We start from the raw sequence: 27,785 nt of genomic DNA, 5'->3' as shown, positions 1-27,785 counted from the left end.
AGAAATAAATCGTTTTTTCTCTTTCAATTATGGTATTGCCAGGTGTTATCTGAAACAATACAATGAAAAAAAAAAAAAAAGCCAAAAAAACCCATCTAGTATTATTTAAAAATTGACAGTGTCACCTTAAAATGATTATTTTCTAAATGTTTTATATGAGTGCTGTGGAACAGTAACACATGCACATACTCCTCCAGCTGTACAGTAAAATTTATGAACCTCACACTTCTGGCACCATTGGTAAGGACAATAGTTTTGCATGAGCAATTTTTATACCATGATATGTTGTGGCTCTATTATGGCAAAAAGGGTTAGAAGATATGAACATTAAAAAATAAACAAACAAACAAACAACTTTTTATTTAAACTACATCTTTTTATTTTTAAGCTAATAAGATTATACACACATATGCTTTTTAAATACTCCTGAAGGATATAATTTTTACTGTCTGCAGTTTTATCTTTAAGAGTAATTCATTGCTAAAAGCTGTTCTTGGATGAAACCTTTTGATTGCAGAGGGAATTGAGAATCTATCTCAAAGTTGCTTTCCATGTCCTTATGATGCTCTTTGTCAGTGATGCTCAAGCCAGTGCAGTTGACTTTTTTTCAGATGTAATCCATTCAAATTATGTTTTTTTTTTTTTCTTTCCTTTTTTTTTTTTTCTTTTTTTCTTTTTTTTTTTTCTTTTTTTTTTTTTTTCCCTTTTTGCTGCCTTTTGTCAAATCAGCTGTTGGCTCCTTGGCTCCTTCCACATTGTCTCTTAGCTCATTTTTTCACCCCTGTTCCCAGCTACATTATTCACAGAGCCAACCGCAGCTGGCTGAGCACATTATGAAAAATTTCTGTGATCATATGGACTTCCTCAGTTGCAAGTGATGATGACTCTGCTTTGTATCTGCCATCTTCTTGCTCCACCAGCATTTCTTCTGAATCTCACTGATAAGCATCTCAGTTATCTTTTCATCACTTTTAACATCAAACTCTCCACTGCTCCTGCTGCTTTCTCTATTATTTTTTGCTCTCATCCTTCAACTTCTTTCTTTGCCTCTGTAGCTCTCTGATTTCCTTGCTTTTGGTTGCCTTTTCCTCTATTCTTATCTTCTCCATATTTTATTTTTTTTTTTACTCTCTAACTCTCCCAAAACTCATTTTAAGGATGGCTCATGCATACTCAAGAAACCAAGAGTGATCATTCTGGGGCAGTTCGAAGGTCTGTATCTCATTCTGGGTTTTCTCTGACAATAACCAAAGTTTTGGCTCTCCCATCAGAAAAACAAATGTAAAAACAATAATCAAAGCTTTCCTTTCTGATGATTTCTTCTGTCAGTTTAGATACAGACTACTTCGACATGTTACCCAGAACAATTACATCAATTATGTGGAAGTTTTTGTCCCTCTTCTCTCTTTTAGTAAAACTTGATAAAGAATCCAGGAATCCAGGATGGTGAAATTTTGGTTTGCACTCTGTCTTCTCCCAGAAGTATTAGAGTTCACCTCCCCCTCTGCACCCACCCCAAAATGCATCATTCTTTCATTTGAACTACAGCAGAGACTCTTGATGGTTGGAGAACTTTGTGACCCTATGATAACAAACCACTTTGAATGGAAACTTTGTGTTCACAATTTCAAGAAGAAATATAAGTGAAGGAGGACCTTTTAAGAATGCCATGTACTACATTAAATGCCCCCTTTTTTAAGGGCTGCAAACTCAAATCCTGCCCTTATGATGTACTGTTGCATTTTTGTTTCTCTGAGTGACCCAGCTGGAGTCTTGCCTTTTCCTCACTAGTCTGCCAAGGAACCTTTGTGCTGAATCACTGACTATTTCTACTGTAATTGGCTTGGACTTCTAGGGTGAGGGTTGTGCTGAATACTTCTCTTTTTTGCCCGCTAATTGTTTTCCCTGCCTCATGGGGCATTTTCTTGAGATTTTCTGTGCTCCTGTAATATTTGATTTGGAGCTGGATGTGCAGCAAAATGAAAATTAATTCCATTTGATTAATTTCTTAAATGTTGCTTGTCAATTTAAGGAATTTCTGAGCAGCTCTTCTTCTTTCTGAGGAGTGCGTTTTAGACTATCTTAAGACTTCCTGTTGGTAACTAAATGTCAAAAAAAAAAAATCTCAACCATTTTTCCTCACGGTTATTTCAGCCAAGATTTGTGTTTATCCCTTTATTGGTTCTTCTAGAGTAAACAAGAAATAATGGAGTCGTTGTGCTTACATTCCCTATTCCCCACTTCCCAGGCAAATCAAGGGTGTCTCTCAGCAGCAGAAGGATGAGGTATAGTTGTGATTGCAGCCATTACGTAGGAGAGCAGGAAGGTGATAGGAACCAGTGTACTGGTTTCATCATTAGGAGCTGGATTCCAGACACACTGCTCTTTCTACAGCAAAAAATAAGAATTTTTAGCAGATGGGTTGGTGCTGTAGTAAACTTTGCATTGAGGAATTGTTTCCAGAAAGTCACTTCCTATCAGTGTAGATGTGCGTGTGCATTAATATACTTGCCCACTAAAACTACACCAGCCAAAGGATGAGCTCAATCTAGAGAAGAGTTGCAGAAGTGCTGGCCTAGCTGAAGAAGACATGCAAGCAAATGTAATTGTTCTGTCAATATGGTGAAACCTGTTATAAATGGAATGGTGTCACCCACATTTTAGGGAAAAGAGGACTGAGAAAAGAAAGTACCAGAAGACTGTGATTTCACTGTCCCATCAATGCTGAAAAATGCATCCATGTACGACCTGCTGAAGTAGAAATGCAAATCTACAGAGATTGGTGGGAATAAAAAGCAGTACAAAAGACATACTATGATGAGGACAAAAAGAAACAAGGTTGTTTTGGTCTCAAGTCCCATGTTTTAGTCTCAGTTCTTCTACCTTCTGTGTAGTGCCTTTAAACTACAGCAAACTTTCTTCTTGGTTATGTTTTACATGCTTTGTTAGGAGTGTGTCCTATGAATGTCAACTTGAGAACATCCAATTGTTCTAAAAAGTGCATTTCCTTGAGAATAACTCATATGGAAAAAAAAAAAAAAAAAAAAAAAAAAAAAAAAGCAAGTGTTGTCTGATATAGGAAATCCTTCAATATTCATAAAATATTTGGGTTATTTGAGAAAAGAGGAAATTGCTCAGGATTAGGTTTACAGCACATGAGCATGTCTCAGAAGTGCTACTCTGTAAAGCTTGTCAAGGAAAAAAAAAAAAAAAAAAAAGAGGAAATAAATCCCAGTAGGCTTCCAGAGTTTTGCATCCTGTAGTTTATTACATTTGTCAGTAAAGGCAGTAGGGATTATGGAAGTAGATTTATTAATTTTATGAAATCCTGGCACGAAGGATTGGTGGCCCTGTGATAGAAAATTAAGTGGAAGTATTTTGCAAAAGACAGACATTGTGTACTTGCAGTGAAAAGTTATTACTGCAGCAAACCTGTTGCAAATAAATTGCTGTAGCAAATCCCTTGGAAGTTACTTGCCTTAAACTCTATGGGATTATGTTTTATGTCTCCTTGCGTAAAGGAAGATCCTTGGTTTCAATGGGTGTTCAAATTCCTCAGGGCAGTGTACAGAATTAGAACAGCTAATCATTACCAGTTTGGAAAAGTTTCCTTTTGGTGTTTTAGCATTTGTTGTTAATACATTAAAGGCACATTCTCTTCTCAACTGAAAGGTTCATTTTCTCTACTTTCAGTATCACATCCTTTGCACAAGGTGTCCTTTGGAAGACCTTAAAATATTTTATCCTTTTCAGGATCTGTCATCTGTATGTTGAGAGGAAACTGAGAATAGGACAGTAGGTTGTGCTAAAAAAGGTGTTAACTGAAACGTGATGATTAGACTGTTTATAAAGATGATCTGTTTTTCACTTCAAGGCAGAGTCCACGACATATAAGAGAAAAATACTGCCATTGAGATCTGAATTGCTAAAAGCCTTTTTTTTTTTTTTTTCCTTACTAGACAGTAAGGACTGTGGAGTGGGACATGCCACAGAGGGAATATGCCCATCGTCTGAGTGTAAAGTTCTATTGCAGCCACGCATATTGTCATGCAACACAGAAAAAGTTTTGCAGCATTGTTCTGAGGGAAGTTTAATAGTCCTTAGGGGTTGCAGCACTGCATCTGCTGCTCTACGATTTCAGCGTACCTAACAAATGTTACCTAGGTCTTCAAAATAACCTGAGTTAAGTCAGCAAATACTGTTATCAGTGTATTACAGCTGGGAGACTGACTCATTTAGACACATGCTGAAATAGTTTGCTGGTTCATATCCACACATAGTAACTACTTGACATGAAGCTGTATAGCAAGTTAGTGAAGGTGCTAGAATTTTATGTTTCTGTGTCCAATGGTTATTCTCCTTTAGATTTGTATTGTGAATATGAAGGATACCATTTCATAAGGATTAGGCTTTTGTTGGAAGGAAGAAATCAAAAAGCATGTACCTGTTTTTGTTAATTATATTCTCCATGAGGGCAATAATAATCTGAAAACCTCTGCTGTATTAATGGAAGTAATTATAAGCGTGCTATATAAATACATATGTCATGTAGACATCTCACTGTATGAATGCAAGTCCATATGCATTTATATAATACCAGTGCATCTATATATAAATGGGATGCTTATTGAAATGTAAGCAGTTAAAATAGAAATCTTGATTTTCTCGTATGAAACTTATTTCTTCTTCAAGCCGTGATTGAAATTTATACCACCAATGAGTGTGAAATACAATTATCCTGGAAGTGTAAGTCTAAGAGCTGATAACAGTATTCATCACATTAGAGATACTGTTTTTTACAATTTTATTTTTATTTTTTTTTTATTATTATTATTATTTTTTATGCATAATATGTTACAATCCTGTAGTTGTTTTTTTGTGTGTGTGTGTGTTTGTTGTTGTTGTTGTTGTTCCCCTCTCCCCCTCCATTTCGGCCTTTTTAAACAATTCTAAAGCATGTGTAACCATATTACAGAGAGTATTTGATTTACACTTAAGGGAAATATCACACCTTACAGTTCAGTCTTCTAATAAACCTCAGATACCCTCCATTTCTATCATTAATTTATAATTTCCAAATCTTGGAAAAAGGTTGATTTCAGTGTATTCCTATTCCTATGCTATAGTGCTATAGTGCAGTCAAAGAATTTTTCCACATGATCATAGTACTATTATCATTCTGATGTAATTGGATCAGAATGTAGATGTGGATGAACATAAGCAGTTCTATTAAAAGATTAATAGTGTTTTCTTCCTTTATTTTCTCACATTCACAGTCATTCTATTATTTCCCCCTTCTTTTTACTAATTTCTTAAGAGCTTTTCTATAACCACAGTTTCTCACTGAGATGACATAGTTAACCTGATGCTAGCTTGGAATATAGCACAGTACTTGAGTATTTTTATTCTGAATTTTATTTAGAAATATCAAACCAAAGGATTTAAAGTGACCAGTGGCTTGTTTTGCCCATGCTGTCAGTTTATGCCCTCTCCAAAATCAACATTATTATAAATATCTATATTCCTAAATACTTTCTATTTTCCTAACTTACATTGATTTTACACTGTGCTTACAAGAACTAAATGTTTGTTGAATCTGGTCCTAAGTCTTTTGTTTGAAAGTGGCAATATTTATGGCCTGTAAATTAAATGTGATGGATAGGGAGAGTCAGAGCTTAATGTAAAAACAGGATCTGAATCCTATTAAAATCTTTTCAAGTTGTAAAATATACCTTAGTATGAATGGAAATAAGGAGATCAACCAATGCTTTGATTAAAACTAATTGGAAAAAAACATGATTTTCTTTTCAGTCTTTCTTACTCTAAGAACATCCAATATGAGCAGCTTCTGTGAAACTTGTGGGTTTGCTTGTACACAGATGTAAAGATTATTTGCATGCTGCCATTTACCAGTGATTTCAACAGCAGTTTCCACATGTTGCAGAAATCACACCATATGAAGCAGACGTGTTTTATTTGTCTATGTTTTGTCTATGAACCAAGCAGGACATAATTATTTTAATAGAATTAAGGCCGACATTCTAGAACATCTTTGAAAGGATTCAGAAGGCTTTACAAAAGAGGACAGCTACAGCACAAAAATACTAATTAAGATGAACTTTTCAAAGATGATAAATGGTTAGGGCTACTTTTAATTTGATTACACAGCTGAAGTTGCATTAAAGACTGAATTTCAGAGAGTGTACTTTCTTCAAATTAGGACTACAACAGTCATCTGAGATCCAAAAGCAAAGTCAGGCTGAGCTCCTACTCAGTCATTTGTGAAAACTATCTTCCTATTTCTCTCTAGTCACATTATGAGTCAAAGCTGGTTGGAAAAAGAGATGGGGGGAAGCATATACTGACCTGGATTAACTTGTCATACTGCTATATTTAACAAACTGAGTATCTAGACATTTTATGTATAGAGTCTTCTTCTCTTGGTTCACCTAGGAGAATGAGTAAAGATGCCAAGGTTATGTCTTTCCCCTGAGTCACCCAGAAAAACAGAAGTTGGATTTCTTTAATGAGAAATCTTGTTTCTCATATCTAATACAGAAGGCTGTGGTACCCTAAGATTGATGTTGCATCTACCTAAACAGCATATTTCCACAGAGTTCTAGATAATGCAAATTTAAAAAAAAAAAAAGATATTAGAGATATTAATACAGAGATTCTCTGTATTAAAGCAGACCCATTTTCCTACCCTTTTTGATTTCTTTATTTGTTTCTACTATTTGTTTCTTAATCAGTTTCTACTTTTCTACCTTTTTTTTTTTTTTTTTTTTTTTTTTTGGGTCAGCCTCTAGGAAGACTGGATAAGCCAGACACAGAAATCACAAAAAATCACTTTGTGTGTTGAATTGGCATCACATCTTTCAGTATGAATTCAGGTTCTGCTAGCACTTTTAGGAGTCATTAGTGCTTTGCTGAATTTTCCCACACCTGCTTAAAATATGTTGGTTGTAGTGCATGCTGCGAAGTGGGGTTACTTGGCTTGTCATTAAGGACAAATCCCAGCTGCAGAGATCTAACAAATCCAGAGGAAGAATTCAGCAAATAGAGTCTATTTAGTCAGAAGTGCTGCTTCATCTTTCTCTGTTTCTCAAATATTACTTTCAATGTACAATGTGTAACCAGTCAGCTTCTGTGACAAATAGATGAGGGAGTAATGAAGGAAAGATGAGGGATAGATGAGGGATTAATGAAGGAAGGATGTGAACAGTGAAGAATATGAAGCATTCACAGTATTCAATACTTAAGGTCAGTAGAAAGTTTTGGAGAAGGAAAGGGAGAAGGAGAGAGGGAAAATAAGGCTTAGGGTTCAATGGCAAGTGCCGTGGTGAGTTGTGGGCTTTGGGAACAAGAAAGAGCACTGAAGGTTGATGAGTAATTGAGTTACATGGGATATATTATCTCATGGTGTATTAAGTTGCTTGTGGTGATTATCCTCAGGATGTTAGAGTAGGCGTTGGTTAATGGGAGACTAGGGAGAGAACTGGGAAGAGCAGAGGAGTATGCATTAGAGGAGGGTGGGATAGTGGAGCTAGATGGTGAATTGTTAGAGGCTAGGAAAGTATAAGGAGAAAATATTGGATTCTCTCATCTTATTCTTGCCGTCCTCCAAAAACATCTACATTTGACCTTTGCCAGAGGGAGGTCTAGTGTACTTAACTTTTATGAGTGTTTTTCTGTCTTTATATTGACTTTGATAATCTGTATGGAAGGGTGAATGTTTGCCAAGATGTGGTTTATTGGCAAAGGAGAAAAATGAGTAGTGCCAATAGGAGAAATATGGATATAGCTTAAGCCTTGCTGTGCTAATAGATTGGTTAGGCCACTGTAACAAGAGGGCAGATAAGAATCAGGAAGTGGTAGGAACAAAAGTTAATGATGGAAAGTGCTTATCCCAGCTGAGCTTTATCCTATGTTCTAGAAGATCTGTGTTTTCACAAACACGTATCTGTTTTTTGAAACTCCAGAACTTAAAAATTGCCTGTTGCTCCAGCCCTCTGCATATCTCACCCTGCTCCATTCAATCCCTTCACCCACCTAACTTTGCTCTTAGGTTTACTAATACTTTCTGGCATGGGGATTTGGTTCAAATATTTCAAAATGTAGTACAGGGCTCTTGGTTGGGTGCTAGTGCCAGTAATGTCTCTTGATTGCAGTGCAACCATTAACACAACCTTAAGAATTGGATTAAAACAACAAGTAGCTTTGCCTAATAATGTGTCTCTTCTTGAAATGTGAGGTTGTTTTCAACATTTTCAGTATGTTTTAATATTATGGAAAGTTTAGTATTTTGCTAGCAAGATGGCTTTTAACTGGAGAACCCTAAGAAGATAAGATGCAAGCAGAATAATTTCTGAAAGATTTAAATGTTTGTGAATGGCAATCTGGTATGTTCCCCCTTGTGTACCCATGGGAAGAAAAGATTTTGGAGGCCAGCTGTTTCTTGCAGCTTGCTAGTAGAGTCTGTGTCACAGTGACGTCAGTCATTCACCTCAGTGTGCATGTCCACATAAATGATATATATTACAATGAAATGTCATACACAAAGATGTACTTCAGATGTGCTTAAAATGTTTCAAATTTCTGTGTGTTTGTAAAATTAAAATGATCCTAAGACATTAAACCAAAATTACAGTTCATTTTTCATCTCTAAGTTTGTGTCCTACTTGTTTGGAGGAGGTGCTCAATTCATTGCATTCAGCACAATAGTGTCTGCCTTTCAAAGAGCAACTAAACCAGGCTAAGCAGTTCTGGAGCCACCAAAATCTCAATAATATGTTTTGATAGCTAGTTATTATTTAATTTTAATTAAATTATACTGCAGAGACATGCTTCAATAGAGAACCTAAATTTCCCAGTCAGAATCAGGGCTATGATGTTCAAGGATCTGCAGACAGAAACCAACATGTGTTTTATACCACATTATGGGAAACAGTTTCCACCCAAGAGTTAGCTAAGAGTTTAATCCTGCAATTAGTATGCTCTCTGCCCAGAAACTATCACTTGGAGCACAGCAAGACAGATGGATTTAAGATTAGAAAGAAATCTCTCCCACAACACAGTAATGCACAATTTATCAGATATAACTTGGGACAGTGGTTCATACTTTGCTGAAGCAGCTTTGGGAGTCAGGATATCAGAAAATTATTATTTGTATTTCATTCCAATACAATATGGGGCCCATTGTGTCAGACACTAGACAAACAAATAGTAAGAGGCAACTCCAGTCCCTCACATTTTATAACCTAAATAGGCAAGACTAACAAAACTGTAGGGGAAATAGAAGGGTATGGCAAAGGAACCTGATTTGCCTGTGATCACAGGGTTGTTTGGTGACAGAGCAAGGAGCCAAATGCCTCTGTTTAGATTCTCAGCTCCTGCAGTCTGTTCTATGGTTGATCTTACAAATTCTAAATAATCTACTAGATGTTTATTTGTTTCTTCTGACAGTTTTTTTTTTTGTTTTTTTTTTTTTAATATGTACATGGTTTTCTTTTGTATATGGTGTTGTGTGTCGAACTTGTTATAGAGAGAGTTAGTCCAAGGAGGAGCATTATGCTAGTTATCCTACTTATGTGAAAAAGAACAGAAAAGTAGTAGGTCTATATTTAGGGTAAGTTTAAATGTTTCTATATCATAGCAAGCAGCACTTGTTAAAAGATTTATGTCATAAAAAGTGTACCATCAAGGATTTCTTCAAGCAAAAACAGCAGCTGGCTTTGAAATTAATGAATATAATCTGTAACAGGTACATATATAAAGGATGAAGTAATTCCTGGCATTCTTCAGTTGATAAAGTATCTGAAAGTTGGGGGGAAAGCATTAGAATACAGGAAAGCTAGACAAAGTATTTTATTTTATGATTTTTTTTTTCTGCAACTGGATGAACAAGCATTACAAACATGCCCTACACCTGTAAGATCTAGTTATATGGCAGGTAACCAGGGAATATTCTGTGTTTTAAAATGAAATCTGCACATTGAATCAGGCAGAGAACAGCTGGCTTAGAAATCAGCCTGAGAATCAGAATAATCTACGAAAGGTATTTGTGTTAGTCTTAAACATTTTTGCATGCTATAAGTGCAGAAGATAGCCTCTGAGCTTTGTGGATTAAGGAAGTGGCTGATATGACTTTCTGGAATTGGGTCATCCTGTTAAGAATGGAAAATTCAATTAAAATTTAGTTATTAAAACTGTGTGAGCCTTTGTGATTTACTGCAGCATAATGCAGGTTCATATTTTAAAAGGCAGAATTTTCAGTCAAATTTCTGTTGAGTTATTAGGGAATAAAGATATGGTCACTTCTGCAACAAGTCATTGTTTTTTGAGCAAGAATTCTATTCTGATGTGCATACAATAAGCAAAAGAAAGGCAAATGAGTGTAAGAAGCTATTCTGTAACAGCCAAATACAAATATGCTTTGAAGACTAACTGAAACACAAACTAGGGATATAAGATTTCTGGAGATAAGAAACACCAGACCATTAAACTTTGTTAAGTCATATGGTGTTCAGGAGAAATCTACCAGCATGAAGGCAGGTACTCACTCATTACAGCATCTCTAATTCTAACATTAGGATGTGAATCCCATTTTTTCTGCATGCAAACAGGAATTTACACAGCTACTTTTAATCCAAACTTTTAGATATATTAGTGTAAACTGAGTATAGATGCTTTTTCCTTGGATTTTCCTTGAGATTAAATCTGTACAAAATCATTTATGTTTACTCAAAATGGGAAATTATAAGAGAAAATTAAGTAGAATCAGATTACCCGAAAAGCTAAAATTAAATGGAAACAAAAACTGTTAGTATGGAACAAAAGTGCCCACACACAGACTTGCTCCAAAATAAGTAATTGTGTGAAGTAAAACCAACTGTTATTTTGGTTCCAGTTTTTGTGTGGATAAGCCCTGGGACCTCTGTCAATTAAAATATAATTGTTCTTGTAATGCAAATATTTACAACCATTCTAAGGTCATTTTAAATTGCCAGTACAGTATAAAATAGACACAGTGTTGCTGAAAATGAAGAAAGGGACAGCCAGGCCCTTCATATTTTATAAGGATTTTTAGGAGACAGCACTTTCCAATCATATGAGGTAAAAGAAAGGAGAGGAGAGATTGAAAGCTTTGCAGTGAAAAAGCAGATTGTAGAAAGAAGAAGAAATACAGTAAATGAAAACCCACAAGTGCAAATGGCAAAGGATCAAAGGTGAGGGGCTGTGTAGGAGGGAGGTGCTACTGATGCTCCCAGACATTCGGAGATGGAAAAATTCCATTAAAACTAAGCACCTGCTGCTTAAGATTAGGACTCCAAAATTACAAAGCATGTCAGTAAAAGCATTTTGCTTTGGAGTTTAAAGGGGAGCTGAAGAAAACAGCAAAAATATTAGGAGGTGGAAAAAGAGAGAATGGGGAAATATTTTAATGAAACTGATCTGTGCACATTTAAAATGGGTTATTGCTTAGGCATGGCTGGTTTCAATCTGATTTTAATTTTTGTTTCCCAGCTTTTTAGTTGTCTTCTTGAGCAAAAAAGAGTCTTTTAAGTTTAGTTTAGTAAGGGGATAGGCAAGTGAGCTTTGGATGTCTTCCTAACCTTGTGCCTCATTCCTCTTCATGGGTGTGTCCGACTTAAATTTCTGTTTCTTAATCCTACTCTAGTCTTTGTGGGTGAGGAGAGATGATTTCTGACTCTTTTGACTGTTGTAGGGTAGAACACAACACTGAAAACCCTTCTGACAGAGTAAAGGCTGGCAAATGTTAGAAACCACAAGAACTTAGATACAGAACCAGCCTATACTTAACTAACATACACATGCTCACATCGGCATGCCCACACAACCAAAAACCAGACTGAAGGCTGCTTGGTTTGAAATGGCTGTTTCTCGTGCCCCATACTGCTTTGATATTTGCAAGTCGATGAGCTGAATATCACATGTCAGGGATTGGCAGCAGACAATGGAAAGCCAAAAAGCTGTTCCCAGTTCTTCACACAGAGACAGTATTGATCAAATTGTCACTTACAAATCTGTGGAAAAAAAAAAAAAAAAAAGCCTAATCTTCAGTATGCTTCCTCTCTAGCTGACTCCCAAAGTCCAATTTCCCTTTGAAAAACTTATAATTAACCTGATAATTAATTTTCAATAGGAAATATGAAAATAGAAGGGCTAGAAATAGTTATATATCTAGAGTTTTACTTTCCCCTGCTAAATGAAAGGATATTTGCTCTTCTTGTCTATTTTGAATACCAGATGTCTTTGCACAGTCAAATTGAGACATCCTAAAAGAGAAAGATTTTCAGATGTCCTCAGCTTTTTCTGGAAACTGGGCCCCTGTAAAGATGTCTCAAGTATGACACTCAGAAAGAGAGTTGTCCCAGATTGCACAGTGCTTTTCAAAACTCTGCCAGCATTTTTAGTAGCCTATGTCTCAAGGAGTCTGGGCACCTTACCCAAAAAGAGCTAAAAATGTAATTTGCAGTTCTTCAAGTAATCCAAAACAAAGTATCAAATCCCTTCCCATCTTCCTTTGCCAGGGAAAGTCCCTATGCAGTGGAACTGGCCTCATTCTGCAGCACAGGGGACAACAGAAGTAAATGGAGGGTGGAGGGAGGGTGGAGTGGGAGAGCTTTTGGAAGAGTGATCAGGCTATGCAAAGTACTCAGCCCTACTTAATCACAGATGCCTTGCTCAAGAATCAAGTTCCAAATATTTCCACGGTGCTCAAACATAGAGTTACCTAGCTGTCATTTGCTCTGAAGAATTTCAACCACCAGAATTTCCTTGGCTGTGCTGTAGCTGATGACTTTTTCCATTATTTTAATACTCACTCAGCAGATACTTACTTGGTGTGGGTCACTAACAAGGCAAGAAAATATCATCAGACTGTTGAATTTTCCAAATGTGAAGGTTTATATGCCTGTGTATTGTAGCCACAGAGAAACAGTCCGAAGATGTGTAGAATACAAAAGAATACAATGAAGAATACAATGCTGCATTGCGATAAGCATGCAACATATGACAGACACATGATTTGACATCTAACTGAATGTCTGATCTTTGATTTTTTTTTTTTTTTTTTTTTTTTTATAACAACACACCCCTTTTCAGACAATCCTTTGACCAAAAGAATTGATTGTTAAGGAAAAATTAGTCAATGTAAAAGTGTGTAGAAGTGATTGCAAATAGTTCTGCTACAGGTAGACTGTGGAAGGTTTTTGTTTCTCAATTTATTTTTCTTAACAGCCTAAGATAGATGCTTTAAGACATTAATCATCCTAAATTAATGAATAAATCATGTACTAATATACAGATGGATTGTGTTGAGGCAAGGGAACTGAAGCAAAGCTCTGTGATACACTGCTTCTGTCACAAGCCATTTACCACCCAGTTCACTCTTTTCCAGGCTACCAACTGTCTCTGCCAAAGCAGCTGTTACGGTGGGTTTTAATACCGTCAGACCAGAATGCCAGATAGACCTCATATTTTAAAAAGAGACTTAAGGAAAGATGATCAGTATCATCACAAATAATCATCTTCACATCAGCTCTCATTTCAAGCTGTACTTAAAAGAGCTTTAGAGAGATACAGAAAAATCTTTTTTTTTTTTTTTTTTTTTTTTTTTTTATGTGCAATGAACTGCACCCCATTCTGACATCCATGCTTTCAAAATGGTGCAGAAACAACTAGGCAAAGACTTTGAGGACAGGACATAGAAAAATGATGCCTAGGAGCTGAAAGATCAGACTTGTGATGTGAGCATTTCCAGTATGTTTGAGCATGATAAGTGCATTGGCAAACGTTTGTTAGGAGAATGTTTTGAAAATTCTTTCAAATTTATGTTAAGAGAAGGTTTTCAATTTTATGTTATTTTTACCATTTTGGGGGGAAAAACTTAAAGACTTCTACCTCAAAAAAGGGCAGCTTTAGCAAGTAAGGGATAAGAGAGAAAATTATATCCAGCCTGCGGTTCACAGTGTGTATGTTCTTCAGTGTGGATTGTTTTGCATCCCAGAATTAAGAGACTAGAATCAGCTTCAGGTATGCAGGATTCAGCTGGCTGCCTAAAGAGCAAGGAAGAGCTCATCTGCAAGGAAAAGTTAATCTCCTCCTACTCTGATGATGCACAGCTGGCCAGGAGGATTACCTTTGGGGTCTCTGAAGAGCCAAAGAATCTAACCTATAGACAGCACACAGGAAAGGACAGATTGGTGTACTGAAGAGATGCAGACACTTTCTGGGTTGGCTGACGTGTCTTATTCCAACATGCAGGGTCACACTAACCACAAGGCATGGGACTTGGAAATAGTTTTCACCAGGCTCAGTAGGAGGTCCCTGAGGAGCTTTTTGCCTGCCTGCACAGCTGGGGACATGATTCAGCTTCCAGGATCATGTGAGCGTGTTGCAACTAAGCAGTCCTCTGTCCTTTCAAGAGACTCATTTCAGGTGGCATTTTGATTTTTTTTTTGTTCCATGTTTGTAACACACTTCTCACTGATTGCTCTCTTTAAGAGAAATTGATTAAGGCATGAATGTCTTAGTGAAACAATATATTGCTTGACCACTCAAGTATCAGAGGAAGCTCAGGTTCATCTTAAACCCAGTTTTGTTCTGTGGAAACAGTTGTGCTTATGAGCATTTCAGAATTCCATGTATTTTATGCCCAGGAATAACTGTTATGGTCATATAGTCTGACCTCCTGAATAGCAGGAGCTATTCAGCCTTACCCCACAATTTCTGCATTAGGTACACATCCTGTGGTTAACCTGCATCCTGTGGTGGGATTATATATCAAGTTTTGTATTGACTAGATTACAACTGGAGAAAAATTACATTTTTATTTTGGATTTTCATTAGTTTAGGCTTCCCTTTATAGGTTCTTCCTATTAAAGTTTTGTAAGGCTTCTCCCAATTTTTGCCCTCTACTTATTTAGCTCTTTCCAGCAAGACCAATTTATGTTAAACCAGAAGTCTCTAGTGTACTTACCTTGGGCTTGTACGGCCTGAATGCACCTCCCACAGTGCTGTAGGAAAGATGTCTAGAAGAAGTTGTTCCATGTACAGTGGAATTGAATATTCTTTTCCTTCAGACTTCTCTCCTTTATAAACTATATGTATACTTATGATGACCTGACCTTTTTTCATGTCCTTTATGCTGTGTCTCCACAGTATATGCTAGCTGACTGTTACACAGTTGTGTCTGTACTTATTAGTAAGCCCTTTGCAACCAAACAGGGTATATAATGCCTGAGTTCTTCCTTTTATTTATCTATACAATGTCATCAAGTCAGTAGTTTGGGTGTCTGTCTTCAGCAGTCACCAATTTTTGCAAAACCTTAAGTAAGAACTTAAGTTCTTAAGTAAGAACTTAATTTTCCTTTAGGATTTTGACACTGTTGTCTAGATTGACAGGCTCAAAAGTTAGGGGTGGACCAATGGGTAAGGCAAGGCAGACAAACAGATGATTAGAAAGACAACACAGACATGTGAACACGTTTCCTTAGGAAATGAAGCTACAATTTATTACCTAGGGAATTTACAGTTCTTTAAAATTGCTACCTCTGAGTATTCTTACTTGTCATCTTCCTTCCTGCCTTTCTTTCAGCCTTCTCTTTAGGTCTTTGGGGGTTTCATAAAGGAATGGAACTGTGTGAGGCTGCACAAAAAGGCCAAATTTTCAATGTTGTGAGGTGATACATATGGGAAGCAGTAGACACTACCTTTCTGTGAGGTTCTTAAAGCTCTTATGTGCCAAGAGTTCTCTCTCAAAATTGTGTTGAATGATGCAGTTAGTCAGGATTACTATCAAATATGCAAGCAGAGTGACTGATAAATGATTGCTTTTACCCCAGCAGTCATGCAAGATAAATTAGATATGGTTAGTATGGTGACACTTTGAAAATGTAAAGTGTATATAAATGCTGAATGTTATTTTTACACTGATTATATCCAGGATGTTGGTTGATAGGAAATACATAAAATGCATTTCTGTATGTGCAACTTTGGGTAAAAAAAAGTACTTTTGTAAGTACTTGACAAAGGATTTTAAGAGTTGTGTAATGGATGTCCTGAACGTCTAAGTCCGGGTTTAAAAGTGATTGATTCTTAGACACCCATCTATGATTATTAAAAATATTTTTTTTTTTTTTTTTCCTGCTCTGCCTGTCAATTCCTTCCTCTCACAGTGATTCAGCTTTTACATTCTTGACTCTTGTGTCATTGATTGTGATAATTCTTATAGCTCTCCCATGGCAGTCAACATTTGCCAGATGAGAAAAGGTAAACAGATAGCTTATAGATATGGCTTATAGATATGTTTAGTATTGATATTACTTTCACTGCACTACTGATTTTACTATTTACTAACATATTTACATCTGTGTTTGTATAGCACCTAACAGAAGATTTACCTTTTTTATTGCCATCTGAAAAGGTTTGTCCATCCCCTCTTCTCTCAGTTACTCATTCCTACTCATCCTGCCAAAGTCTTCCACCCTCTCAGCAGTGCCGGGTGCCAAATGAACACTCTCTGTGGCTATGCTTTAAGTGGGGGAGGAAATGGAACCTGCAGTGAAAGAAGGAGTGAGTTCTTGAATATTATTCTCTATTTTTTCTGAATCTATTATGAGTTGTTCTTAAAAGGTAAATCACCAGCTCTAATGTAATGCAAAAGGAAAGGATTTTTCCAGTGATTAAAAAGATTCATAACAAGCCCTCCAAGCTCCCGAACTGTCATGTCTATAGCAAGAAAGAAAACTCATTGTAATTCCCCAGTTAAGCTGGAGCAAATAATTTGTTCTGGAGATTTCCTGAAGTCTGTGTGGACTACTTGTACTAACATCAATTTTTAATGAGGCTTTTTTTGCCTGTGTGTACTTTTACTTTGTGTTTTATCAAGGGGAAGAAGCTCAGTGTAAAGGCAGTGTAGCTAGGCTGGGCTTTACTGTATGCCCAGCCACCTCATCCACTTCTCAGCAGTGAATGATGAATTAACAGAAGTCATGGCTGGGACAAAAGGGAAGAGACCTTACATTCAAAATGAAGTCTCCCAGGTCTACTCCTGGTAACATATCCCTGAACACATCACTTCTAACTCTTAAGTGTCCTTCATGTGAGCCATTAAGGCCATTTCTCAGACATATTACGTATTGTTTTCCTTTTCAGTGCCTTAAAAGTTACTTCTTGTTTCCTGCTGATTCTCCTCTTTGGCTGGTTTCATAACTAGCTGATTGAATGCCCCAAACACTTGAACTGTAGTATATATGGGATCTGGGTGCAAATGATTTGGTTCTGGGCCATCTCTGTTGACTGTTAATGATATTTCATTGGAATTGCAAAACTGTTATGTAGCAACACCATATTATTTGGAAGAGGTACAAGTTCTTGTTTTTTTTTTTTTTTTTTTTTTTTTTTTTTTTTTTTTGTTTTTTTTTGTGTGATTCATTCATGTATATAGACTACACTGTGAGCTGGGGTAGAGCTAGCTAACAAGGGGTGATAGGTTTCTCATTGCTTTTTCTTTTAAATGTAGGTGATATGTTGGAAGAAAGGCATATACACATACATTAGTTCAAACTTCCACTTTCTTTTTCCTTGTCCCACTTGAATTGTAACAAATATTCATGTCTTTTTCCTGAGCCTAGCTGTCCCTGGGCCTAATTCCCTCTACATAATTTGAGAATTAGATTACTTCAATATGATTTAACCTGTGCCACAGAGGAAGTGTTATCTGGTGACTCAAGCACAGTGCTGCAGGATTGCTATTTGGCAGGACAAAGCAAAATTTATTAGCTTTATCCACTTTTATGTACTGTGCTTTGCTCCTTTAATATTCTAATTCAACTTCAATTTCTACTACTGAATAGTAGAACAAAACTAACTTTGCTTCTGCAGCCCTGAATCTCAGAAACATCCAGTGACACATTCCAAAGCATGCCATGTATTTCACCTGGTTAGGGTGTATGTTCAAAGGCATTTTGTTATTGTTGGGCCCTTCCTCTGGATCTGTTTCAGTGGTTTTATCTACCTTTATCTTTTGCTTTAGTGTGTTTAATGTGTCTCTACTTAATAGCTCTGCTTGATGTCTAACAATGCTGTAGCAGATAGGCACAAAAAAAATGGAATTTATTGTGATTGTGTTGAGTTCAAATACCGGGGAAGTATTCAAGGTAACCTGGTGGAGTTGTCATTGTAGTTGCAACTGATACAAATTTTGACTCGTTGCACTATTAATCCTTGAACATTGTATGTTACGCACAGCATGTATTTTAGCAATGTGCCAAAGTCAAAATGATTATAATAAACAATCACCCTAGAATTTAAATGTGGTAAAAGAAATAACTTTTTGCTTTACTGGCAACAGTTAAAATAAAAAAAAAAAAATAAAATTAAATTAAAAAAAAAAAAAAGAAAGCTCCTTTTAATTTAACAGGACAAAGTCAAATCTCAGCTACTCATTCCTTTGTGGCTTTCTTCAGGTGACTATATCTGTCCTTCAGGGCTGAATTGAATATAGTGTCCTGCTTACAGTCAGGATGTGCAGGTGACCTCTTCCAACTGGTAACTGCTTCTATCCCAGCAAAGGCCTGTTTTCATCTGCAAAGTTCCCTGTAACTCACCCACATGCAAATGCTGCTGACCTTAATTAAAGCAGTTCACCTCTCTCTGCCTCAAGAGATGGTTTCCTCATAAGGCAGTTGTGTTTAATTAGCATTTGGATAGCATTCTGCTGGTTGCTCTCCGGGAGCGAGCGTTGTTCAGTAGGAGCGTGGGATTGCTGAAGCCTGACTGGCAAGCTTTGCACCCTCCTAATTGACACAGAAGCCAAGTAGAAGTTATACAAGGAAAGAACAGAGAATCGTTAATGATGGATCATTAGCAAGTAGCTCCTTTGAATGAATGTAGATAACTTTATAACTCTATCAAAGTGAAAAGTAGCATGATGAATGATGCATCACACAATAAAGGCTCAAGAAGGACACTGGTTTTATAATTGTTGTGCAAATTTCTAGCATGCTCTAGTTTGTAAGATTAATTTATTTGGGAAGTGTGAAGCATTGTATGCCTATTGTACACTTAATGTCAATTTTGTTTTCTTTTCATTAGAGGTTTTATTCAATGTCTTTTTATATCATTTCAACTCCTGAGGTTTGAGATAGGCAATTTTTACACTAGGAAGAAATTGCACAAGCAAATGAAACCCATGTATATCTACTAGATTAGTTTCTGTTAAAGTCTGATGATTTCTCTGTATAAAGAGAACATATACATGGTCTCAGATGCAGACACCTGAAATAAGAATCTTTATATCTATTTATTATATTTTTAATAGAAATTGCTTAATGGTTTTATGGCTACTTCGAAATTCTAGACCAATAAATCTCTAAGGGGCATTTTTACTCTGAAATTGTCTTCATAAGCATTCCAGTTGGCACGGATACATCATTCCTGTGGCTTGCACTAGGGCCAGTACAGCCCTCAGGCAGTGCTAGGAAGAGGAGATAATACAAATATTGTCTAGTGATGTCACCTGTTCCTTTAAAATTTACTGATCTCTCACATGAGAGTTTGTCTCAAAATTTAACTTAGTATATTCAAACTGAGTAGAATATTTAACAGAAAAATTACCCCTGATGTGAGCCCTTTCTTAGTTTTCATGAATATTAGTGGGGGGAAGGTATTACGTGAGATCATCCATCAGCAAGCCCCAAGGATCAGACATAGGTTCAGCTATACCAAAACAACTCTTGCTCCTAAGGTCCTAATTGGTAGAAAGTCTGCAGCCTCCTCACATGACCTGTTTTAGCTGTACCTGTACTATGATTTAAGTTTATTTTCAAGTCGCCTACTTTCTTTTTTTTTTTTTTTTTTTTTTTTTTTTTTAACTTGAGTCGATTAATTTGTCATCAATCATGGGCATGAGAAAGGATTTGCTTTCTTCTTGCAGAAGGGTCACATATTCCCCTCCCCCCCCTTTTTTTTCTTTTCCTCTTTTGAAAACAGTTTTGAAGACAGTGTTATTTTCCTGGCCCACGACCACCATGACCACTTTGTTCAGCCTTTCATGTTTTCTCTGATCGCTTTGGTTGCTGTCCTGTAGAATCTCTTCAGGTACTCCACAAGGTTGTGCGGTGGAGGGCCCCCACCAGCCACTACTCCAGCTGTGACCTGCCAGCCCTAACTAGAACAAAAAGATTCTTTCATGTGTCCTGCAGGCTCCTCTCTTGTTTGTACATCCCTGTATGACGCTTGCCTTTTTTGCAACATGGTGTTGTTGACTCACGTTAATTTTGTGATCTAGAGTAACCCCTAGCTCTTCCTACCTTGCTGTTTGTCCTCTCTCCTGTATTTATATTAATAAATGCAGCTCCTTCCCCTTGACATTATTGAATTTCACCTGTTTTATCCGTTTATTTTCTCCAGTTTAGCCCAGTCATTGTAAAATCTTTTTCACAGTCGGTTTTAGCTTGAACTCCTCTGAAACCTGAGTGAGTACAATATGAGTTTCATCAGCTGACCCACTAAAAAAGTACTGATGAATGCTTCATCCTGAACAGATTCCTGTGGAGCTCACTTGAAATATCCTCCTCTTTTAGAAGACCCTAGGTATCTATTCTCTGAATATGATTTTCCACTCAGGACTCCACCTGGCTTTGGATTTACCTAGACCATATTTCTTAAGTGAAATTATGGAAGACAGCAGAGCTGAAAGTCTTTCTGAAACTCAAATATTGATCTGACATCCTGGTGGCTCGGGGGGTGAGGGAGTCATTTCATGTGATTTTGGATGTTTGGATGGTAAAGGTCTGCTTCTAAGATAATTCTGTGTCCTTTGTTTTATGGAAAACATAAATGATCACAAGTCATCTGATCAGGTTTAGGCATTTACCAGTGTCTGAGATGAACTGCATTGTAAGTTTGTCTTCTTGTCTGTAATCACTCAAAAGGGAGTCAACTAAATATCAAAGCAACTAAAAATCTACCTCTAGACTATTTGCATCTAAAGTTAGATGTGATGTGTCTCACCTTCAGTGCTTCTCCTGATAGACAGAAATGAGATTGAGTGAACATTATTTTTTCTTAATAGATACGTGCTTGCTGTTCCTCATCTCCTGAGTACAGTGTGATTATTAGTTCCAATATTTAACGTTCCTTCAAGTTAAATGATTTGGTCTGTAATTTCCCAATTCCCCCTCATTTCCTTTTTAAGCACTGGAACAGTACCTCGCCTCTGCCAGGAGCATACTCATTAGGAACACACCTAATCAGCTTGGAAAAAAATCTTTCTAAGTATCCATGAGTGTATTCTTGCTCATTTTGAGGTAAATACCTTTACTGTGTTAAACATGTTATCACTGGTGATCTTTTTAATGAAGACTACAGCAAAAATGGAATATTTTGATATGACCTTTTTTATCAGCTCTGCTCATATAAGTAGTAACTCAAGTAGTCAACTTCCTTACTCATGCTCTTATAGGATGACTTCTTGTTGTGATTTGTTTTCCTTAACATGTGATAGTCTATAGTTCCTTTGGAACTAAGTCAAACACTATTCTTATGTATTTATTTGCATTTCTAAATAAAGCTGTAGTGGCATGCAGAAAGACATAACTACATATAACTTTTTCTGTAAAATCTTTATGATGACATAATAAAGGCTGTAGTTAAGAATAAAGGAATCATTTTGTCGATTGTCCAAAACATCAGATGTTGTTGAATATCGTATTAAAGGAAAGTTTTCAAGTGACAATTCTGGAAATTATTATCCCCTGCTTCTCTATAAAATAGCTAGTCTTTTATGCATACAGTGAATGTATATCTCAGTTTTGATTCTGGAGTAAATCTGTGGCCTGTTCTCTCTTCTGAGACTGATAGTAATGATATAGCTACTTGTCTGCAATGAACTACACTGAAATCTCTGTTGGGTTCACTACAGAGGATTGCTAAAAAGTAAGACCTGACTATTTGCAGTAGACATAATTCTTCATGCCATTGCCAGCTTCCCTAAGCAGTTTCCACCTTTGAAATGATTCTTGCCAGAGTAAATAAACCATTGTTGAGTTTCTTATGCTACCTACATTTTTGATCGAAGACATAAAACAAGCCAGGGAATGTCATTTCTGTGAATGATGTTAGTCCTTCAACACTGCAGGATAATGGAGAACACTGAAGACGTGTTTGAGCTGTTGCTGACAAGAAATGGTGTTGCCCATCATCTTATGCTGCTGTGGCAGTAGTAACAATGCCTTAATATGACTCTTCTTTGGCTTCTTATGGTTGTGCTGCCTCCTGTTGTATACAGAGCGTGGGGATTTCTGCAGCACATCCCATTTTGTGGGTTGGGCATGTGTTGTTCAGCAAGCAGGGAGTAGTAGATCTGGGATTTAATATGACTCAGAATACCTGATATACATACAACTGGAAGCAATGGGAAGACTTTCTTAAAGTTGGGCAAATATGCAGCAATTCTGCATTTGGCTGTACTACGTAAAACTGGCTTATTAATACTTTATTGTCAGCAGGAATTTGTTTAGTATATAATTCTAGAATATAACATTTCTGTGATAAATAAACACTGTGATAAGACTTGTGAAAATGCGATATTTTTCTTTAAACTAACATGGACATTTCAATATTAATATAGATAGTAAATAATTTCCCTCCTTCTTTTTTTTTTTTTTTTTTTTTTTTACAGGACCAGGTGTCAGATACAGTGAATTTGCTGTGTCACATCCCAAACCACCTCCACTTGTTGGACAGCATACAGTGGAGATACTGAAGGGCATGCTGGGGTATGAGGATAATGCCATAGAAGAACTGCTCCACACTGGTGCTGTGGCTCAGCATGAGGTCAGATAAGGAACATTAGATACATTCCTTCACACTGAGTTCACATAGCTTTGTCCTCTCTTTGCTCCCTTCAGCTCCCCTAATGGGACTCAAAGAGAAGACATAATTTAATTCCTAATTTTCTTCCATGTGTATTTGTATGATTTTAACACTGATGTATCAAATAAACAATCTCATACTGTCTGACTGAAAGATTTTCTTGGAGGGTAGGGGTAAATGTAATTATATGGTCCTCTGTGGCTACTCATTTTCAGTACATCGTATGGGAAATGGAGTTCTTATCATAATTACAGTAATTGCCTAAATGTTTGTCCCCAGGAAGACATCATGTTAGTGAAAAGAAGCAGAACCTTAGAAATATGTGTACTAAACTCTCCATTTGTAGAAAGCTGGCTTGCACAGTTACTTTAGTAGAAAATCAGCCGTGTACAAATTGGTGGTTGATCTGAATGATTTTGAACAGAATCATTGGTTATGAACTCTTTGTTCATCTCTCTTTTAAATCAAGGGTAGAGTAACCATTGCAAAACTCACTTCTGTTCTTTGGTATTACCTATTACTGGTAGGTCTTTATATTACATTGTATGGTCCCAATCCCAGCATGTTAGTAGAAATAAGCTGGAATTGGCAAAGTTCTTCAGTTATGAAATGAGCCTATTCCAAGACCGGTTGAGAGATGAACTATGATTGAATAGTCTTTTGTAATTTTATTCAAGAATGCCCTGGGTGCTATTAATTAAACATTGATCCACACAAAACCACATGCTGAATGTCAAATACCAGAACTTGCCCAAGTTTTTAATCTGGTTCTGTGGGTAGGTACTGATCCCTATCTTTTACTCTAATTCCCATCCAAAATGCCTTTCACTCTGAAGAAAATATAGTTAAAATACAATAAAAATAAAATCTGCAAAGCTTTTGACTTGGTCCCACCCCCATGATTAAAGCATGGTTAGAGTTGACAAACCTACCTCGAAGTTAGTAACATCATATCTTGTAAAAGGGTTGCACTTAAGAGTAAGGCTCCACATATTGTGAGAAGGTGAAAGAATTTGATCCATGAAAAATAGTAAGGAAAATACCGCTTTCCCCTGAACAAACCAATTTGGCAGTACTTCACTCACAGTAGAAATGCCATGCTCCTCTACCCCAGCATATAATTTACAGCTAATGTAAACTGTGTATGGGAAGGGCTTAACCTTTGTTGTATGCACCCCAGGAGAGAGGCAAAGCCTTTCTATTTCTAGAACTAAATAAAACTAACTCAAATTGATGCTCAGCAAATCATGTCTGTATTTTTCCTAATGTATCAGAAAGTCCTGGCATTATAACTAGCTTGTCACTTTGTTTTCAATATAACAAGTAACATCCTCTGCACTATATCTGAACTTCACAACTCTGTATTACCTTCTGGTAGAAGAAAAGAGGTTATTATGTTATGAAATTGGAGTGGAATCCTATGTGGTGGTTGCTCATTTTTGAAGCCCAGTGTGTTTTGGTCCATTTCTTTGCTTGTGTTCTGTGTGTTTTTGTGTTTGGGGTTTGTTTTGTTTTGATTTTCAGATTTATTTTATTTTATTTTTATTTTTTTTGACTTGTACTACATTCTTGGCACCAAACTCCATACTTTGTCTGTGTGTTAAAGACATCATGAGATCCTGGAAGAGTGACTTCTTAAATAAATATAGAAATAAGTCTGAACTGAGAATAGCGAGACCATAAGGGAAGAATTGAAACTGGATTGGAAGAGGTTTTGATATAGTTTACCTTCCCTTTAATCTAAGGGGAACATCCCTTTTTTAATGAGAAAAGCAGAATTTTCAATTCAGCTTCACATAAATGGATAATCTGGTATTAAAATGAACTTTGTTTATTAATGAAAACTATTTAGTATTTTCAGATAACATTTACAAACAAATTTGATAGTTTTAATTTTTAAATTCTTTTCTTCCCATTTCTAAGAGCTGCATACATAAGCTATATTAAAATATTGCTCAGGGTTTTTTTAAGGATTTCCAATTTTTTTTTTTCCCCTGTGTTTTTCCAAGCAATGGAAATAGCTAATCACCACATCCTTAGCTACAGTATATTGGCAGAGCTTCTTTGACTTTAACGTAACAATGCTGGTTTAAGTCAGCTGAATATTTGTCTGTTAGCTTTGTAATGTATTTCTTGCAGGGTTCACATGCAAAAAGTGTTTCTCTTTTTTCTTTTCTTCTTAGTGTTTTCCTCTCTGGTATGTTGACAATCAAATGCCTAAGGGGATAATCAGAGACATTATATTGTCTAACTTCCAGTACTTACTGCAATAGGAGTGATCCTGATACCTTTTTACCTTTTCTGTGTTTGATTAAGTCATACACTAAAACAGAGACTGTTGCTAACTATTCTTCAAGTTAGAAGATGATGGGTATCTGGCAGCCCAAAGAGTCCTGTAACCTTCCAAGATCTGATGGTGAAATTTTGTCCTCTCACAAGGTTTGGCCCTTTAATTTCAGATAATTGGTGGACACCGTAAATAATTATTTTGATAATAATATTATTATTACTATTATAGTACAATTTTCCTTTAAAAATGAATGAATAAATACAGAAAAAGTATTTACAAATTTTTATTGTACTTTTCCCAGGAATCTTCAGGACTATGTGTCCTAGAGTTCAATTGTTAGATACATTTTGACAATCTTTCATTTCAAAGTGGCTTTCTTTTGTCCTGCAAAACTGGACATAAATCATCACTTGGGATTTTGGACCTCATAAGCTGAGATCCCTCCAATGTCAAGGGAGGGATATAGTTAGGATTGAGAATGCACAGCTCCCTTGGAATGAATGTTTTTTTTCTCTCTACTTAAATTGGAAAAGAATCTGCTGCTGCCATGGCGTGAGTAGGATTGGCTTCAATTTGACCTGATTTACACATTGCTGTATTGAAAATAAAATAAAATAAAATAAAATAAAATAAAATAAAATAAAATAAAATAAAATAAAATGGACACTTGTCAATCTGTTGTCTAGTTCAAAACTGAACCCACCTACAACTGTATGCCAGGATCCTTTAACAACTATTTGAAAGGCAGATTTTCATTTTTGCATCAGTTCTGACTCTGACCTGTGACCTCTTTTACTCCATTCTCTGCACTGGAGGACCCCATTGTCCTTATATCACCTTTACTTGACCTTAAAAACAAAACAAAACAAAACAAAAACAAACAAACAAACAAACAAAAAACTTAGGCTACCTCAGTTAATTTTCTTCATTTATTTTCCCATGAAAGCTAGTATGGCTCTTCACCAGGTATAAATAACCCAGAAGACTGAAAAGATGGTGAAGTCAGGACAGTTATGTGTAGTGATATAGTCTGAGGATCTACCTCAGGGATATTTTAGTGCATCAAAAGAGAATTCAATCAAACAACAGGCAAATGGATAGTGACAGATTTTTCTCACTCCTAAGCAGATCTTGTTCTTGGTATCTCTTCTCCAGGATCTTCCCATGCACTTGGGGAGTACCCATATGGTTGCCTGAGAGCATGAGAAGTCCTTGCATGGTTGCTTGCAGTGGGTACCCTACAGGTGATGTTCAAAAGTAAGTCTTTTTTGATTAGTGGCCAGGAGGAACAAGTTACTAGCAGAAGCCTTGTCAGCTATCCAGCCTATGTGCAAAGGCCAGTGTAGCCATATTCATATGAAGACTTATCTATTGATAGGGCTCCCCTGATTGCGCATGCAGGCAAACGCTCCTTTTCTTCTCATATTTATAAAATCAGAAAAAGTGAACAGAAAAAAAAATATATTTTTTTATTTTCTTTTATATATATACACATAAAGAAGTAAAGAAAGGAAAATATCCCCATTCCTGACTTATATACAAAATATAAAGATTAATTTCTTTTAAGTTCAATGAAATAGATTCTGTTGATCTTAATTAGTTTTGGCCTCACTTCTTGAAAGATTAAAGCTCAATCTGAAGATGTCTAATGACAATGTACTAAGGCTAAAGTAGCAGTCAGAATAACTCTTTTAGTGCATGTGTACTCAATAACTGGGGAAGGCATTTTCATTAAATCAACATGCAGCTCTGCCATTCACGGAGGACTGTAACTCCTCAGCCTGGTGAACCAGGAGATAAAAGGGAGCTATGCATCTCTATGATTAAAATGGGCACAATTTCTTCAAATATCTAAATGACAAGACACAGTTAATCCTTCAACTTTCATAACATTATAGCAGTAAAAGGTATTTATATCCCCAAAATGTATTAAAAAGTGTTTAATTGCCAAAAGACAGAGGAAAGGTAAAGTACTTTCAGAGTTCAGGAATGCTGGCACAGCTGCTCACATTTCATGTCAGTGACATTAAACAGTGCCAGATACAGTACTTTTCTTAACTGCTTGTACATTGAGTTTAATGTGGCCTGGTGAAATGCTAAACGCTATTAGCTGGAAAAACAAAAACAAAAACAAACAAACAAAACAAAACAAAACAAAACAAAAACAAACAAACAAACAAACAAAAAAAACACACAGAGCAGTTCCTGCAGGATCAAGTAACCTCCCCACACAGAGGGCTGCATGATACTGGCCAATGTGATAAAAATACACCGATAAACAGTAATTATAGTCACCTTTTTAAAGTTGACAACCAATCAATTCAATTACTGTGTGTTTCTGTTTTGACTGGAATTTGGATCAGATGTATGAGAAAAATGCCTGGGTTTACTTATGCCAAGGACCCATGCAACTTTTGCAACAAGATCTCTTTTTTGGCATGGGTTCCATCAAACATTGAAGGGGGGCCAAGCAAGGGTTGAGGTGGGGACAAGTTGTTAACTTTTATTTCTTTCTGTTCTCCAGTGTTACAGATAAAAGTGAATTAGTAAGTACCAATTAGTCCTTAGCTAATAAGAAATTCTTAAAAAT

General features: G+C 36.4%; 1 protein-coding gene across 3 annotated transcripts in view; it reads left to right on the top strand.

Moving 5' to 3' along the window:
• The window catches only part of SUGCT (succinyl-CoA:glutarate-CoA transferase), a 326,609-nt gene extending 302,247 nt beyond the window's left edge, over nt 1-24,362 (top strand). For all 3 annotated transcript variants that reach the window (XM_032183117.1, XM_032183115.1, XM_032183118.1), the window contains one exon: nt 22,712-24,362. In XM_032183117.1, the coding sequence (XP_032039008.1) occupies nt 22,712-22,875 (164 nt within the window). In that variant the 3' untranslated portion in view covers nt 22,876-24,362. The remainder of the gene's footprint in view (nt 1-22,711) is intronic.
• Nucleotides 24,363-27,785: the final 3,423 nt, after the last annotated feature.

This window comes from Aythya fuligula, chromosome 2 (assembly GCF_009819795.1).
Source record: "Aythya fuligula isolate bAytFul2 chromosome 2, bAytFul2.pri, whole genome shotgun sequence".
NCBI lineage: Eukaryota > Metazoa > Chordata > Aves > Anseriformes > Anatidae > Aythya > Aythya fuligula.
Note: the sequence above shows the minus strand (reverse complement) of the source record. Positions and strands in the feature narration are given on the sequence as shown.